The 19,696-nt window shown below is 34.0% G+C and overlaps 1 protein-coding gene across 1 annotated transcript; it reads left to right on the top strand.

The window, feature by feature from the left end:
• Positions 1 to 379: 379 nt before the first annotated feature.
• On the top strand, positions 380 to 1,633 carry LOC131605065 (F-box/kelch-repeat protein At3g06240-like). The gene has a single exon (XM_058877463.1). It carries the CDS (start codon positions 380 to 382, stop codon positions 1,631 to 1,633), a length of 1,254 nt encoding a protein of 417 aa, XP_058733446.1.
• Positions 1,634 to 19,696: the final 18,063 nt, after the last annotated feature.

Below are 19,696 nucleotides of genomic sequence, written 5' to 3'. Positions count from 1 at the left end.
AAAATATAAAATAAAAATAGAATCAATAAAAAAATATATATTTTGTTCTCTGAATGAATATAGATTGTAAAATAAGTATAATATCTCAAATGAATAAATTAATTAATAAAATTATGAGTTAAATGAAAAAATAAAGAAACCAAATTATTCAAGTAAATTTATTTTGCAATTATTCCAAAAAAATTAAAGGAAAAAAAAAAGAAAATGTTCAATTACTTCTCTTTGAAAAAATTTCTTCTCAATTAAGTATTGTTTATGTATAAATAAATAATCCTGGATTTTTACAAATGAGTAACTAAGAAATTCAACTCCATTCACTGTTTTCTAACTTGAAACGAGGAGGTTTTATCTCATCGTATATTTTGCCTTATCATCAAAGATGGCGAAATTTGTAAGTGATAAGGTAAGAAATCACATACCTGATGATCTTGCTTTCTCCATTCTATCAAAACTTCCTTTAAAATCTTTGAAGCGGTTTGGATGTGTAAACAAAACATGGTTAGTTTTGTTTGAAAACCCTAATTTTATGATCGACTTTCGTAGTAATTTCGTATCCATTCCTCACTCTTATTACAAAGATACATCTTTCCTCCTTCATCAAACTTTTTATAATCACGAGCATAATTACGTTAGTTTCTCTTTGCATTCACTTTTTGGTGAAAGGTTTAAGAATAAAGTTAAATTAGACTTTCCAAATCTATTTCGACAAGAGGATCCTGGATTTTATGTATTGGTTTCTGGTAGTGTAAATGGAATTCTATGTCTTTATGATCGAGACACAATTGTATTGTGGAATCCAACTACCAAAGAATTCAAAGTCATTCCTCCCAGCCCTGCCGAGTCTCTACCACTTTATGAAGCTATTATTAAGTATATTCATGGATTTGGTTACGACCCTTTTAGTGACGACTATAAGATTATTAGGAATGTAGGTTTTGTTCCAATAACAGATGATGATGATGATGATGATGATGATGATGATGTTCTTCCATTTGATGTGCAGTGGGAAGATGTGTGTGAGAACTATGATACCTTTTGGGAGGTATATAGCGTAGTATGTAACTCTTGGAGGAAAGTTGATCTCGTCCTTCCTACTTGTTATTGGGAAGGCGGCAACTGTAATGATAATCTACTATACTTGGATGGAATGTGTCATTGGCTCTCTAACTCTTACGGAGATAACAAAAATAACAATGAAGAGTACTTGGTGTCATTTAACTTGACCAATGAGGTTTGTTTTACCACACTCATGCCCGCACTCACGCCTTTAGACATAGATCCCAATGAAACATGCAATTGGGTGCAGCGTGCGCTGGTGTTGTTAAATGGATCCATTGCTTCAATTTTATGGTATACAACTACTTTTCACATATCAATTTTAGGCAAATTGGGTGTGAAGGAATCTTGGACTAAAATCTTTGTTGTTGGACCCTTGTCCGATGACATTAGGTATCCTATTGGAGCAGGAAAGAATGGTGATATATTCTTTGCAAAGAAAGATGGAAGAGAACCAATCTGCTTTGATTTATGTACCCAAATGATTGAGGAACTTGATGGTGTTAAAGGAGCGCATAATTCTAAAATAATAATTTATAAAGAAAGTCTTGTTTCTATTGGAGGAAAAAATCATTAGTTAGCTTACTTGTTTTCACATAAGAGATAAGAGATAAACTTATGATTGTGTTTAGTAGGATAATTTTACTTTCAATGATTAAAAGTGAGTTGTTAATCCTTGGTATCAAAATTATGATTACGAAGTGTATGAAAAATTAAGAAACCAGAATTATGTTATATTGAAAGCTTATTATGTGTCTATTTTTAAACTGGTTTTATTTTTATTTTAGACACAAATATATGATATAGTTATCTATGTCAATAACATGTTGTTATTAGTTACTTTGCAGACCCAACCTTGAATCTAAGGAAGTTTGTTGGCAGAAATAACATTGCCTTTACTAAAACAGATTGTCGTAGGCAACATTGTGTTTACTTTGTTGTTTTGCTTTGTTCTTCCTCATATGACTATGATATATCATTTCTTATGATTCTTATTTAAAATCCATGACAGAACTACTATGTGCATCATTGAAATCTTTATCTTAATGAACATGTATAAGAAAACCATTACATTATAATCAAATATAATTTTCTTAAACTTTTTAAGGGTTGAATTGATTTCTTAAACGAGTAGTTTTTCTTTCATGATACTATATCACTTTTTGATCTCATATAAATCATAGTATCCATGTCATAGAGGCTTTTGTAATGGTAAATCAGTGTTTCTTAACTGCTCTAATCTATTTCACCCGTACGAAAGAAGGTGTATTACACCAGGAACTAATGAATGATTACTAACTTGTTCCTCGAGTTACTTTAGTTAGTTAGCAAGTAGTTAAGGTAGTTATAATATCATGTATGTATCTTATCATAACTACCATGTTCCTCATGCCTTGTATATATACCTCTTGTATCATCTCTCACAGTCTAATGAAGATCATATTTTGTTCATAGCATGGTATCAGGAGCTTTCTCCTGGAGAGAATTTCTTTTTTTCATTCATCTTCTTCCACACGCATCTTGAGTGATTTCTTTCTTTCTTCCTCTAGACTTGTGTTCTTTGCTGCATCTTCATTGTTTTCTTTAGTTTCTCCATGAAACTTTGTGCTTTCTTCTTTGTTCTATCATAGTTTCTCTCTTAAACTGTGTTTTTCGATCCTAACACCACATTCCACTATGCCAAACCAGCACATAGACAACGCTTTTTTTGGTCTTTATCAGCGGTTTAAAGCGCTGCCTAAATCAGTGTTGCTATAAGTAAAGGTAGTGCTTAAGATTAATTCAAAAGCGCTGCTATATGTCCCTTTTGGGCAGCTTTTTTACTTTAAAAACGCTGCTATATGTCCACTTTAGACAATGCTTTTGCATTAGACAGCGGTTTTGGTCAGTACCCCTTTAGCAGCGCTTTTGCATTAGACAACACTTTTGGTCATCTTTTAGGCATCACTTTAGACAACTCTTTCCCACTTTAGGCAGCACTTTTCTCACTTTAGGCAGCACTTTTCCCACTTCAGACAGTGCTTTTCTCTTTAGACGCTGTCTAATGTGCACGACATTTTTCAAATATAATACTTATTTTCACTTACAATAAATTTATACATTTTCACCGCATTTTCACCATATTTTTCACCAGGTTTTCACCGCATTTTGCACCAGGGATTATGAAATTCATACATTTTGAAATGGACTTGAATTTCTACCCTGAAATTATGTAATTGGGAATTATGGCTTTATTTATGAAATTAATGAATTTTGAAATTGAATGGAATTAACTGTTGGAAATCCACCAAAACCTATGACGAATTTCTATCAATCTTGATGAACAAGATTGTTACCACCACACGATAACAATGAAAATAAGAAAGGAAATTTAAAGAAGAAAAGAGATTAGGGTTTCTGAAGAGTAAATCTCTGCCCACAAACTGTGAAAAACTTTGTTATTCACTTGCAACTACAAATTCTGTGAAAACAATTCAATTGAGTTTATTACCAAATAACGAGGGTTACTCCCTATTTATAAATTTAGGTTAGCTTTCTCCCTAAGGCAAAGCCCAAAACTATAAAAGCCCAAAATACCTATTTTAGAACTAAATCAAATCTAATCTATTTTAAATCTATATTAAATCTATCTAGATCTAAAATAAATTTGTGTGTAACAAACTATTCCCACACAAATAAATCTTTTCGACACTCCCTTGTCTCTGTCGAGAAACCTGCTTCGACATAAGGAATTACTTTCAACATTAACTAGAAATTATGTAATTGTGGATTAGGGTTTGGATTTAATAAGATTCATACATTGAAGATTTGCATTTTCATTGAATTGTAAGATAGTTACATAAGATTCGTTCAATTGAATCTTTAGTGTTGGACTTGAATTATCAATTTAGATTTTGATGTTGTGGTATTAAATTGTTAGCATTTGAATTAAAATGTGGAATTAGATTGTTATATTATTCTAATTTAGTTTGTGTTCTATTTTGAACTATCATAATCATTTATCTTCACCGTTCCCGCAGTTAAGTAATGAATGCAATATCTCCACTCCATCCAATGTAAGGAAGGCTGTTCTATGGGGTTCGTATGAGAGAAAGGAAACAAATGGCTAGCAATTGACGCCAATTTGAATGGGTAAAATAAATCAAAGTTATTGGATGTTATTGACAAGCCTAAGTGCTTTCTCTACGTGGGATATAAGGACTCATCATAAGATATACCTGCCTGTAAATTTGATATAAGCTCTAGTATATTAACTTCTATAGAATGATATCATTGATAATACTCTGTATTTATGATAAGTAACATTAACACTAGATTTACAAGTCAATATTCAGTGTTCAATTTCGCTTAACTTATTAAACAAGTCCAAATGTTTGAGAAACTATGATTTTTCAAATGATATGATAAACGTGTAACTTATAAAGAACGATATCATAGATATTCTTATACTTTTGAATTCTAATTTACAGGCATGTTGTTACATTAAAACTGGTTGCATTGAATTGGAAGATAGTTAAATAAGATTCGTTCAATTGAATCGTTAGTGTTTGACTTGAATTATGAGTTGATATTTGATGTTGTGGTATTGAATTGTTAGCATTTGAACTTAAATATCAAATTATATTTTTATATTATTCTAATTTAGTTTGTGTGCAGTTTTGAATTATTCTGACCATTTATCTTCACATTTCACGCAGTTACATAATGGATGCAATATCTCTACTCTATCCCATGAAAGGAAGGTTGTTGTATCAGATTTTTATGAGATAAAGGAAACAAATGGCTAAGAGTTGACGCCAGTTTGAATGGGTAAAGTAAATCAGATTTATTGAATGGTATTGACAAGCCTAAGTGCTTTCTCTACATGGGATGCAAGGACTCAACATAAGATATAACTGCATGTAAATGTGATATAAGCTTTGGTACCTTAACTTCTACAGAATGATATCATAGATAATACTCTGTATTTGTGATTAATGACATTAAGTCTATAGTTACAAGTCAATATTCAGTGTTCAATGTAGCTTAACTAAATTCACCGCCATCGTAATTTTCTTCTTCTTCCCTTGATCGATAAACCAGACTCTTAATGAATGTAAATGTTATAATTGGATTAATAGTGGTAATCACCGCAAACTCCGTAGGAATATACCAAATAGACTTTGTTTTTCCTAAGGTGCTTATCAAATAATTTTGGTTGGAAACAAATAGATTAAGAATCTGTAAAGTCAAATGAAAATGTTATTAGATCAACATTTTACACTAATATGAATTTTTCTAAAACTCAAATCATATAAATATTACCTCTTAGTCAACGCAACCATATGGCATTAGAGACTTTAGTGCCTTTCTATCCCCAAATACATTTGATATAGTTTTAATAAGTACCTCATCACTACAAAGAATATATTTATTCAGTGTCATTAGTCAGTTGTTATAAAATGAAACGTGATAAATAAAATTTACAATTGGATTTTAGCAAGTGAATTAAAAAAACACACCCTTTAGATTCATCATCACCAGGCATGAAGATGTATGCCGCTAGGTAAGTACATGTTGAATCCAAAGTCATTCTTCGGGTGGGTCTAAAAGTCATTGGCATCCACTGTCATAAAAAACACATGACACTATTGTAAGTAATAATTTTTTATTATGTTAAATTAGGTTTGATTTAAAAAACGAGTCAATAATTGAGGAATTTAAAAATTAGGTTCGGTTCCTTCATATCCAATCTAACATCCTAGTTGATTTTTGAGGTAAAAATCATTGTCAACATCTTCTTCTAGATGACAGAACAAATTCTTCTTAATCATGTTGTATTGTTTTTCATGCAACACTCGAGTCGCCTATTTTGTAATCCTTATTTTGGGCGGGGTTGATGTTGTGCCCAATGAGATAGTACATGTGGACTTGGTTGATTTCCTCTGGGTTACAGACCTTTTTCTAACCAATTTTTTACACTTTACATTAGGCGCTGAAGCTATGGAGCCATAATCTTTTGAGTCGTCGTTGTCATGAAACCCTTGGCTAGTAGTTTCGTGACTACCAAAACCATTTAAGAATTCATATTAGTTTTTTTTAATAAGTAATTGTATTAATCACAAGAACGACACAATTACAGCTTATCCCTTTAAGCAAGCAAGAGGAAGAGCGTTCCAATAATGAAAATTACACGAAGAAGACAAAACGTTAACTATCCTAAACCATTTCCACGAGCTAAGGATAATCGCACTATAGCATTTATCATAGTTAAAAACATAACCTATGAATAAGATAGCGTTTCTCGTAAACCATAGGTTCCACAAAACCGCTAGCCAAATGATCCGAACAGATAATCTTTCGTCTTTCTCCTTAATTTTATTAGCATGATCCATAAAACGCCGCAACTCCTCATTCAACAATATATCCAAAACCCCTAACCATCTTCCAACTTTGCTCCAAATATTTCTTGTAAAAATACAAGAGTCAAAGAGATGGTCTGCATCTTCTAATACCTTAAAATAGAGAACACAACTACACTCCCTTTTATCTAACAAAATACCCCTCCTCTTCAATTGTTGACGTGTCGGTAAACTCCCCAAAATAAATCTCCACACAAATATACTAACTTTTAACGGTACTTTCAGTCCCCACATAAAACAAAGATTGTTTAAAGTACCTGTAGGCAGCGTACTCCGGACAGCAGCACAATTCATAAACTCTGCATTACACCCTTTCATTGGAAAACCCTCCTCTTCATCCCCCAGCCAGCAGCACTCGTCGCGGTCACCATTATTAGCATCCAGGTCCGGCAATTGCTCCAGCATCTGGTTTATCAATTCAGCATCATCCTCGTCTGTATATCCAGCCACAATCCAACATTCCACACCCAAACCCTCCCAATAACCTGCATCCACCACATATAAAAGGGATATGTCGCTTTTGCGTAAATTTCCGGATACGCCTCTAAGATGGTTTGATTCCCCATCCACTTGCTGAACCAGAATGAGGTGCATTCTCCATCACGGACCATGCATACAATTAAGTCAGAAAACGATAAACCATTCGATCCACCACGTCACCATATGGAATCACCCTTATTTAAGACTCTGCGATCATTAGCAAACATCTTCACTTTCAGATTACCATATCTATGCTTAAGCAATTGCAACCATATAGCTTTATCCTCCGTTAGAATACGCCACTTCCATTTCATTGACAAAGCAACATTCATACTCTCTACATCTTTAATTCCCAATCCTCCTTCATCTTTTGGTTTGCAAACATCTCTCCATCTAACCCAACTAACACACCTACCGCCTTCCAACCCCTCCCCACAAGAACCTTCTTAGAATACGCCCAATATCCTTCAAAACCTTCCTAGGAGCTCGATAGAAGGAAAGAGCGTATATGGGAATTGCATTCAAAACCGAGTTTACGAGCACCACCCTTCCTCCGACTGAAAGAAACCTCCCTCTCCATTTATCTAGCCTTCTCCTAACGTCCTTTACCACTTCTTTCCACCTACCTACTTTCCTAGGATTATCTCCCACCATCACCCCTAAGAACTTAAAAGGAAGCACACCTATGCCACATGTCAAAAACAACGATGACATCTCAAGAACACTATCACTCAAGTTGATTCCATAAATGTTGCTCTTGAAAAAGTAAACTTTTAAGCCCGACATGATTTCAGATCCCCTAAATATTGCCTTCATACTCCATAAATTTTAAATTCCACCGTTTCCAAATATTATCGTATCATCCGCGAAGTGCAATATATCAACACTACCATCTTTTCCATACTTAAATCCTTGAAACTCCCCTAGCTCCGTTGCCTTCTCCATAAGTCTTGTCAATCCCTCCATTACTATAACAAATAAAAAGGGAGATAATGGATCCCCTTGTCGTAATGGTATAGAATTCATATTAGTAATGGTATAGAAAAGGATTAATAAGTAAAAATGTTAAACAATGCTTTTGAAGAATCTGTTACTAAAAACTTAATACACACACCCCACACAATTAATAGGAAGGTTTTGAAACCATTTTGTGATGTATAAATGTAACAAAAACATTATAAATTTAAAAGCAACTGGTTCATTCTTGATTAATCAGACAAGTTTTTTTGGAGAAATTTATCATAGAAATTTAACCTAATGATTTTTTAAGAAAGTTTTCATATAAAAGATTGAAAATCACCATAGAATCACACGCACGTAGATGTTTGGTGACTGGTTCCTTATGTAACAATAACGTGTTACCGATTCAATTACTTATATTAACAAGTTATTTGAAGTAACTTTACATGAACATGATGGAAACAGAAGTATAAAATTAAAAAAAAAATTATTACCTTGATGATATCACAATAATCTCAGATTTTTTGAAGTCCTTTTTGTAAGTCTTCGAGTACTGCTTCGTGAGTTCAATAGAATGAGTTGAAGTGTATGTAGTCCTTTTACTCCTATTATCAGTGGTTGCATTCCATGAAGCCTTGCTACGTGCTGTGCATCTGTTTTTGATAGCTACTGGAGAAGTTTGTTCCATTTTGATTGATTGTGTTTGATTGATGGGGTATGATGATAATTCAAATAGCACGAGAGTTGTGAAGTTGTAAGTTTTTTAAAGAGTGCATGCTTAGTTTATAAAGGATTACGAAACAAGTTGTATTATAGGTAATGATGATTATGCTTAAAAAATAACGTTTAGGATACCGATAGACAATATTACTAGTCATTTCAGATTTTACCTGCTCAATGTACCTGGAAAAAAACTTTTAGGGAACATTAAAAGTTGTAAAGCCCTATTTTGGTTCACATTATTTAGCAGATTTAGTGTCATAAAGTGTTTAAAAAGTTTAAATTAGTAAGTTTCTTTTAAAAAAATCTTCTGTTACTATATTTTTATGAACTATTAAGTTAAATAAAAAAATTTAGTACATTGTTGCCTTGAATGGGTTGTGTATATTACTTATACTGAATGATGAGGCCCAATATATCCATTAAAAAATGAATATACTAAATGTCAATAGGTTTTGGAGCTATCTTTTTCATCATTTAGAAGTTGGAAAATGAGCACCCAAGAGAGAGGAAAAGCTCCCATTATCACCATTTTATCTTGCAACAAGTTTGTTTTATTCCCCAAAGAACATGTTATGTTCTTCCCATTACACACATTTGTTTGCATGTGTTTCGTCCTCTAACATTTATGCATGTTTTTTGAAATCTTAATTTGTGTATTCTCTTATTATAGTTCTTCTTCAGATACAGAGGGGCAAAAACAAGAGATCCATCACACTTTGGATTGTATGATATCCGACGTAGAGCAAGGGAACAATGTCCCCGAAAACAGTGACACATAATCTGGCATTGAAGAATCTTCAGGTGAGAGTGAAAATGACTTCTCTGAGTCTGATGATAATGATGGTCTTGTGCCTTTCTATTGGCAGAAAACTATTACCTCTGCTTCTAAGGCAAAAAAGGTTTTGGTATGATAACATTTTTATTTTGACATATTTACAAAATATTGATTACTGTGCTCTAACATTAAATGTTACATTTCCAGCATTTTTCCATATCCTTTTTAGAAAGAGTATTGCATAATGATCAATATTCAATCCAAATTATTGATGTTCAAAATGTGAATATGTATGAGTGTGATGTTTACACTGCCAACAGAGACATAGATGTGAAGTACATTGTAAATGGCTGGTACGAATTTTCAAAGGAAAAGAAGCTCCGGAGAGGTGATATCCTGGGATTTATTATGCCGGATGTTCCCGAGAGGCTCTATGTGAAGAGGTTGAACCATTGAATTGAGGAAGAGGGAGAACATATAGTTTGATATGAGAACTTATTTACCCAACTCAAAAATATAAAAGTTAAATGGTGTTAAGTGATTGGTTGAAGGTACACTACCCATTTTTTTGTCATGGGCAGAGAAGTTGTCCCCTTAATATTTTAGTATTGTTAGTTTAAAGTTTAAACTTGTGTTTATTTGAAGTAATGTTTTTCGTTATGATTAACCATAGTATGAAGAATGTAAATTCTATGTAAAATTCAAGTACGTGATTTGAACTTTGTTACATGAATGTGGCACCTTTGTAATATATATATATATATATATATATATATATATATATATATATATATATATATATATATATATATATATATATATATATATATATATATATATATATATATATATATATATATATATATATGGGACGTATCAAATGAGAATTTTGGTTATTATGAGAACTGAGAATTTTTAATAATAACCATACGATTTAAATTCAATGTCTTAGATTTCACTCAACTTTTAAGATATAATAATTAATAGATAGATTATGGCTTAAATACATATCACATAAATGAATATATGACCATTGGTTTTAAATCGTATGGTTGTTATTAAAAGTTCTCAGTTCTCATAAAAACCAAAGTTCTCATTTGATATGTTCCTAATATATATATATATATATATATATATATATATATATATATATATATATATATATATATATATATATATATATATATATAGTGTGTTTTATCTTGTTCTGATTTAATATGATTAGTCTTTTAAAACCAAAATCAGAGTCAATGTTGTTTATAAGTATAATGCAAAAATTGAAAAGAAATCAGATAACTCCATATATTCTTGAAATATCATATCACATTTTGCACTATATTTTCTGATTCTTAAAAATGAATCTGAAGCATATGCAATAGCAGCCTCATATTCTCATTTTTAAAAACGCACAAATACAACAAAACATAAAGTTAACACTATATATCCTAATGATCATTTAACTAAAAAAAGATAACTTGTATCACAAGTTACCAATTGTCTTGTTGTTTTAAAAATGAGGATATGAGGCTAGTGTGCATATGCTTAATATAGTTAATTAATTTTAAAAAGATAACCTGTATCACAAGTTACCAGTTGTCTGTGTTAAGCCTCATATCCTTAATTGTTTTAGGAGGCTAATTTGAATTTAATTTGTGAAAATGGGATTAAATGGGGTTTATGAAGGAAATTAATTATGGTAATGTAGTGGAATATTGGTGATGATAAAAAATTACCAAAGAAATGGGACTGGTGTCAAAATGATGCCATGTTGCCCTCTTTTTTTTTCTTCAAAATTCGTCACTGGAAATCGATTTCCTATATGGGGGAATCGATTTACTCATGCTTTGTTTGCGAGTTTGGAGGGGAAGGGAGGAGAGGGGGTGCAGTTACCGTGCATAGATAAAAATTTATGCACCATGCATAGATTATTATGGACCATTGGATCATTGGATCAAATTCTCGACATTAATTGTTATTACTCAATACTTAATACTCACCACTCAATACTCAATACTCAATACTGGATTAAAAACAAGATCCAATGGCTTATGTAGGCTTATGCATGGTGCATAAGGAAAATCCTTATGCATATTAGCCAAAGCCGAGGAGAGGGCTTTGGAAAATATGAAGGATTGAATGAAAAGAATAGAAAGATTTTGGATAGGATAGTTTTGGAGGGTTTGATTTTATTTATAACATAAAAAATCCCCTAAAATGGGGGAGCTCAAAAATTGATTTGAAGGAGGGTTTTGAAGGACTTACATAAATTTTACAAATATCTTTTAAGTGGTTATAGTATTCTGAAAATTAAAAATATAGTAATGATAATGACTCTTTTTTTCATTCTAAATAATTTTTTTATTTCAAAAAATGTCAAATATTTTCCTATATTTTTTTAAAACTTCATTTTTTGGAAGTCTTCCCGTCCCCTCCAAACTCGCGTACAAAGCCTCAAAAAATTTTCCAAAATTTTTGCCCCTTGAACTATTTTGGCTCTGGATCGATTTTTACCTTTAAAAAACAAACAAAACAAAATGCATTTTTTATTTTATTTATTTTGGTTAGTATAACATAGCGAAGAAATATCCACAAATTAAACAAACATGGTTGCTTGGTGATTCCCCCAAAGGAAAGATGAGCTCAGAGCAAAAAAATAAACCTCAAGATTGTGATATTGATTAATGATTGAAATGTAAATGATTGGGGTTACCACCAAATATGTAACTGATTACACTGTTAGCATAAGCACTTTTATACTATTTTTCAAAACAAAATCACTTTTCTCCTCACCCAAAAACCCCTTGTTTCATACAAATCGTGAATTACATTATTTTGCACCAAAAGTCAGTTTTCTTGAACATTACACCCTAATTAATTACACTAAAAAACACTCATAACTTAAGTTCTGACTCTGACTAACAACATTCATCAACGGCACAACATCAAATATCATACAATTCCGTCAATAATATGATTTCAACAACAACAACCACAATAACTCATCATTTCATCATCAATCACAACAACAACATGTCCACATAATTCATCAAGCAATTATTCAACTCAAACACATACAATTTGTAATAATATTCATAATGTAGAGAGAAGAAACATAAACCTACATGAACATAATCTACCCACCATCGTCATACAAACCCTTTAGAAGATCGGAGCCCACCCTAACCTTAGAATTCCTAGCAAAAGCTTTTCAACATATAACAAAAGAGATTCTTCCTCAAGCCTAGGGATGACAACAAGTCGAGTTGGATACGGGTTTCACACTATCCAAATTCGCACCCGAAATCGGCACCCGAAACCAAACTCAAATGCTATTCAGGTGGAAAAATAACACCCACGCCCACACCCGTTGGGTTTGGATTTTTTCACCCAAACCCAAACCCGCAGCAAAATACATAAAATATATTTTTTACTACTATTTTCCTACAACTTTCCACAATATATATAGGCTTAAATACACTTTTCGTCCATGTAAGTTAGCGAGTTTTTGATTTTCGTCCCTGTAAGTTTTTTTTAGTCCCTATATATCACTTTCGCGTTCGTTTTAGTCCCTAAAATCAAAATCCGCAGGTAACCTTTAGATTTTCCTGCGGATTTTGGCTTTAAGGACTAAACCTGAAGCAAAAAGTAAGATATAGGGACTCAAACAAAAAAAAAATTACAAGGACGAGCTCACTAACATACAGGGACCAACATCGCATTTAAGCCATATATATATATATATATATATATATATATATATATATATATATATATATATATATATATAAAAATATTGTTAGACGCTGGCCTGAGGATCTAGAGGGGGGGTGAATAGATCTCACAGAGTTTTTCGGAATTATTTCGAACTAAAGCGAAAGCGGTTCTGAATCGACTTGCGTCTATTCCGGACCGTTATTGCAAGGGTCGTATATGTGACAAAACCACAAGATAATTGAGATTAACGATGAAGTGATATGTTATCGAATCAATACGTTTCACAGCTGAAAATCAATTAACTTCTAAATTGATAAACTTTGGTTTGCAATGCAGTAATAATGGAATAAGCAAAAAGACAAACACTTGGTGATAATGTTCAAATTGATGATGATTCAAGATGTGGTGAATTGTGATGTTTATGCAGCACCTTAATTCACAATTTTAACACTTGAATCGTTAATCAATTCTGCAATTATGACCAAATATGAACAGAATGTAAATGAAAAGATAAAAGCGACAAGAACACGATATTTGTTCAGGCGATTCGTCGATCGTCCTCGCTACGACTACGTCTGCCCCCAATTCCAAATTGAAATTGGGAAATCTTCCATTAATGTTGAAATCAGTTTATAAAAAGAAGAAAGCAAAGCGATAAAAAATAAACCGAATTTGTCGATCCTTTGAATCTTCTTCCCCCTTAATCTTGAGCCAGATCAAGGTGATCCAAGTGCTTCACTTGATCCCTTTTCTGCAGTGTCTTGAATTGCCTTGAACCCTTGTTCTTCAATCTTCACACTCAGATGGATCCTCGATGAAACCTCTTGATAAAAACCCCCAAGAAACACCTATCTTGGAGGACAAAACCCTAGGATTTTATTCACCAAAAACCCCACAAATCTTCACCCACTAGGAATCTTCAATTCCGTTCCATGGACGTTATCGAACTCGATCACTAACCCTCAACGCAAGAATGATTATGTGTAATTGTGTTGGAGATGATGAAGAACGAAGATGAGAAGACTTTGTGTATCTTTCAGTCGTTGGTGTTCGTTGCAATAATGAACCTTGGACAATATATATGAGAGCTTATCAGTTGGAGCAAAGAAGAACATAAATTTTGGCATTTTTGATCAATTAGGTCGACCTCTTGTAGTGCTTAGGTCGACCTAGCAGAGGTGCATTAACTTTGAATGATTTTGCTCCCAGTTAGGTCGACCTGTTAGGGAAGTAGGTCGACCAGAATTCTCTTCAAGTGCGTTTTGGGACATTTCTTCAATTTAGGTCGACCTAGTTGATGTGTGGGTCGACCTAGCAGAAGTGTATGGAATTTTCTCCATTTTAGGTCGACCTAGGTTGACAGTAGGTCGACCTAGCTGCTGTTTTTCTGCATTCTTCTTGTTTTGCTTGTGTTGGGTCGACCTATACGCATAGTAGGTCGACCTGCTTTGTTATAAGTGACCAATGCTTGCTTTTCTTTGAGTTCTTCTGCTTGTGCCTTGTTGCTTGTGTGCTTCACTACGCCAAATTTAAGCTGTAGCAGCGCAGCTACTAAAGCGCTTTTAGCAAAAGCGCTCTCGTAGGGCTCGCTAAAAACAAAATTAATAAACAAGGGAAAATGATGCAAAAAAAGCGCTCTAGTAGGGGGGTTATGAGAGCGCTTTTAACAAGCGCTCTGGTAGGGGGGGCATGAGAACGCTTTTAAAAAGCGCTCTGGTAGGGGGGTTATGAAAGCGCTTTTAAAAGCGCTCTTATAGGGTGGGTGCTACGAAAGCGCTTTTGGGATAAAAGTGCTCTGGTAGGGGGTGTTATTAAAGCGCTTTTGAAAAGCGCTCTGGTAGCCCATTTAAAAAATTATATATTTTACAAACACACGCGTTTTGTTTCAGATCCAAAACACGCGAACCTTCTTCTTCCTTTCGTTGCTCCGCCGTCCTCACTCCCTCTCCAGCCTTCAACCGACTCCGCCGCCGCCTTCCTCACTCCATCGCCACCCTTCAACCGTCTCTTCTCTGTTCAGGTTAGGGTTTTGTGCCGGAAATTTTCCTTTTTTTCATTGTTTTCTTTCAAAAATACAAAATTTTATTTAGGGTTATAGTTAATATTATTGGGGCTTTTTTAATTTATCAGTGATTTAGGTTTTATCAGTGTGATTTAGAGTATTGAAGACAAAGTTTGTTAGGTTTTTATCAGTGATTTAGAGTATTGAAGACATGTATCAAGTAAGTAGAAGATGTTATTGATAATGAGACCTACAAGGGATATCTGTTTCATCAACTTTTACATGATTCAAGATTTTCTATATGTAGTTAGTAATAATCACGTTTTTCTATTGTAGGTTGAGCTTCAAACAGTGGATGGACTGGTAAAGGATAGAACACAATGTGCCCCTGCCGATTATGTTCCACAGAATATGAATCAAGTAATTGTACCCCGAAGTCTTCTGTGGCAGGATCCTTCGGGGTACAGTTACTTGATTCATATTCTGTGACACAATACAACTTGGATAGAAATGAGGCGATGCAGGTTAAGTCCAACAAAACCTTCAAATTTCTAGTCCAACAACCCCTTCTCATTATTGCAACATTTATTGATTGAGTAAACATACACCCCTAGCTTACACCAACACCGTAATTTTCTACATACAAGGTATACAATTCATTTTTTATTAATTTATTCTATCTTAATTTCTGTGCACAAGTATCTATCTGTGTTAAAATATACGGTGTAATATACAAGTGTAGGAAAATAAGTGTAGATATAGCATAGCTCAAAGATGAAGGAAAACGCTGAAGGGTAAGTAGTAGTAACTAGTTATCATGTATTATTTGTCATAGAAATTAATATTCAACTTTTATTTGTGTCTAATTTTTCCTGTCAATTGGTTGTGAACTTTACATTAATTGTTGTTGCCGAGAAACTTCTTATATTGCTAAGAGATAGTAGAAAGCTCACAAGGATACTGGGCTCTTTTGATCAATTTGGTAACAACTTCTCAAATTCTGTAATTCAAAGACATGCTGTTGGTTGAGTTTCTAATAGTGTTCCTATCAATAACATGTAGCTAATGTTGTTCTTGAGGGTGTCTGTGACAGGATTATTGTTAGTGAACTATATTGCTTTATCCCTCTGGGCTATATGACGTGGCTGTGTTATATTTAAGGTAAACTTTATGTACAAAATTTGTTGAACTAATTTACAATAAATGATATTCCATTCCATGTATTCAAGTTAGATATATAAAGTCCTAAATATTAATAAATTAATTTGTATTTATTGATATATTTAATTTGATTATTCTTTTTACACGACATATATATATATATATATATATATATATATATATATATATATATACTCGTTCTACTCTTTACCTTCTTATTTTAGAGCCTTTATATAATAATAATCTTATTTTGATTATATTATTTTTATTTTGCAGATTGTGAAGATTTTCAGTCATTTGAAGATGTTCAGACTTTGCAGGACTAGGACCGATTTAGTTGATTTAGTTGTTTAGGGATGATTTTCTTATTGTTATAATGTCATGTGAATTGGTTTAGTTGTTTTCATGTTAGAAATATGTGAATCGGTGTATATATATTTTGGATTAATTACAATGGTATAATTATAATGCATGTTTAGTATATAATCGAAATTGCTTCTTTGTTGAAATAATGAGATTACTGAAATAATGGGATTACGATTGTAAATTATAGGTTTATGGGATAACAATGGTAAATTACAGGTTCATGAAAGAATGCTGCCATAAATGCAGGTTTAGAAATTATAAAAATAATAGGTTTATAAAAAAAAAGCATAAAAAATAAAATAAAAAACGCAACCTACGAAAGCGCTTTTGGAAAAGCGCTCTTATAGGGGGGGCTATCAGAGCGCTTTTTCCAGAAAAAGCGCTCTAATAGGGGGGGATACCAGAGCGCTTTTTCCAGAAAAGTGCTCTTATAGAGGGGGGTCTACCAGAGCGCTTTTAGAAGCGCTTTTGTTACCTACGCCAGCGCTGGCTTTCACAGCGCTTTAAAGCGCTTTTAAAGCCCAAAATAAGCGCTTTCGTAGGCCTTCCGTGTTGTAGTGCTTGTTGAGTTTGCCATGAATCAAAAACATCTTTGTGAGTGTGATCTTGTATTCACATACTCCCCCTTTTTGATGATGGGAAACCGGTAGTAGAAGCTTTAGCAATAAGTGGTAAAAGTAAAAGCTCCCCCGTACACTCAGCTGAGCTCCCCCGTACACTCAGCATCTATGCTCCCCCGTACACTCAGCTGATCTCCCCCGTACACTCAGCATCTATCTCCCCCTTTGACAACATCAAAAGAGATACAACAAAACAGAAGAATAACGAGAGAAACATAGATAAAAATTCCAGCATTCATAGTAATAGATAAAATGTAGATAGTGAAACCATGAGAACCAAACATGTTTAAGGCTACACTTCAACATACATAATAATCCAAGAGATAAAAAAACAAGTACGACAACATATAGGAATTTAACATAATGATAATGAAATGAAATGCAATGATATGATGATATGATGGAGAATGCATCCTAACGCCTGCCCCTTCTTCCTCGTCCTCTCTGAAATGTATGAGGGCGATCTTCTTCAACTTGTTCCAACAGATCCAGCACAAATAGGTTGAGAGTGTTGAAGCTTTGGCTCATGTTGGCATGACGATTCAGAGCAGTTTCTTCAAACTGATTCTGTCTTAGAGTCGAGTTGGATGCAAATGTCTCAAAATCGCTCTTGTGGTCTTGAACCAAGTTGTATAGCGATTGATATTGACGTTGTTGTTCGTCATATCGATCTTGTTGAAGCTGTTGCATGGTTTGGAACTGAAGCTGTTGTGTTTCAAAATGTTGTTGTTGTTGGAGTTGCATATTTTCAAGCATGGAGATGATGTTGGCCTGATCCGGCGGAGGTGGAGCCGTGTATCCCCAAGGAATTTCTTCCTCTTGAGGAGGTACATATTGCCAATTTGAGTCCGTGTCATGAGCTACATCTTCCATGGTGTGATCCTCATCATTTGCTATTTCTTGATCATTTCCTTCTTCTTCATTCCCTGCAATGTGACCAAATTCCGTAGGATCATCATAGTTGTAGATGATTTTTCCGGTTCCCTTTTGAATGAGATAGTAGGTTTTCTTATTTGGATCCCAATGGTATCCCATGAGGGTTAAGGTTGTTTGGGAGAAGTCTTGATTCTGTTTCATGTGAATGTAGGACAATCCATCGAGTTTCATGCCGAAATGGTTCACGATTGTTTGAATCATTGAGCCATAGCATAGAGCAGTAGTCTTCTGCTTTACCTCTTCAAACTTGGCAGTTAAAAAGTGTGGCCAGTGCACACGTGTCCTATTTTGAATCAGGTACATTAACACAACCTCATTTCGTTCAATTCTTGAGAATCCGCCTGCTCGTGGACGAATGAATCTTGAGATAATCCAGTTGAGGAGCCTAGGATCTCTTTTTAGGTGACCGGCTGTGATGGATTCATTTTGCTTGTCAAAGACGGCAGGGTCTTTGAGAATAGATTTCATGTAGGCGACATGATCATAGTTGGCCGGAAAGTCACCGTCTTCTATACGAACTTCATCTCCCAAGAGTGTAAGACCAAAGATACTTATCCAGGCTCGTTTGTCAACAATATGGGATCTCAACCCCATCTTAAACCTAAAATTACAACCTTCCTCTCTTGTGAACCCTGCATAGAAAGCCCTAACAGTGTTCTCACAGTACGGTGTGGCACATTCCAAAAGGGGGTGAACATTTTGATGCTGAACAAGACTGACAACATCAGGAATGTGCATGTGCTTAGCAACATGTTGATTAAAGATATATTGCTTGACTACCTTCCTCTTCATTTGCCATTTTTCAAAATTTTCTTTGCAATCAGGATGAGCAAGGGCTACAGCACTTAGCGGTTGAGAGGATGATCCAGATGCGATTTCCTTTCCCTTTCTTGATTTTGGAGGCATTCTTGCTGATGATTTATGTGAGAGGGATGATTTTTGACAACCTTTGAGCTTGAGGAATTAGGGTTGGCCGTACACAATGATGTGAGAATGAGTGGGAATGGAAAGAGGAAAGATTGGTTATGTATGGGGATGGGTCGGGTCGACCAACAGACCCAATTTTGGGAATTTTTATAGCAGTGGGTCGACCTAAATGAAGGCTGGGTCGACCTGACAGAAGCAGTGAGAAAAAGGATCAATTTAGGTCGACCTAAAATATGGGTAGGTCGACGTAACTGAGCATTTTTGGTTTCTGCTGAAAGTTTTCTTCTGTAGATCGACTCAGGTGCAAGGTAGGTCGACCTAAGTTGCTTCAAATGTTTGAAATGCCTTAGGGATGTTACTATATGATGCATTTATGCTTAGTTACTTGCTTGTATGCCCAAAACATGATATGTTATGAATGGAGATGATAGACACATATATGTAATTGAGATATATGGATAAACATACATGAAGTCACTATAAGCATGTTAATTGATAGCATATTATAGTATCAATAAAATTTTTGGAAGTGAACAATAAACATGTTACCGCTTTCTCAATGTGTAGGTGTTTT

The sequence above is a fragment of the Vicia villosa genome, linkage group LG5, assembly GCF_029867415.1.
Source record: "Vicia villosa cultivar HV-30 ecotype Madison, WI linkage group LG5, Vvil1.0, whole genome shotgun sequence".
Taxonomy (NCBI): domain Eukaryota; kingdom Viridiplantae; phylum Streptophyta; class Magnoliopsida; order Fabales; family Fabaceae; genus Vicia; species Vicia villosa.
This window is presented reverse-complemented; position numbering and strand designations above follow the sequence as displayed.

Bases quoted from the DNA above. Each gene is read 5' to 3' on its own strand.
- LOC131605065 (XM_058877463.1), top strand. From the start codon at position 380: ATGGCGAAATTTGTAAGTGATAAGGTAAGAAATCACATACCTGATGAT.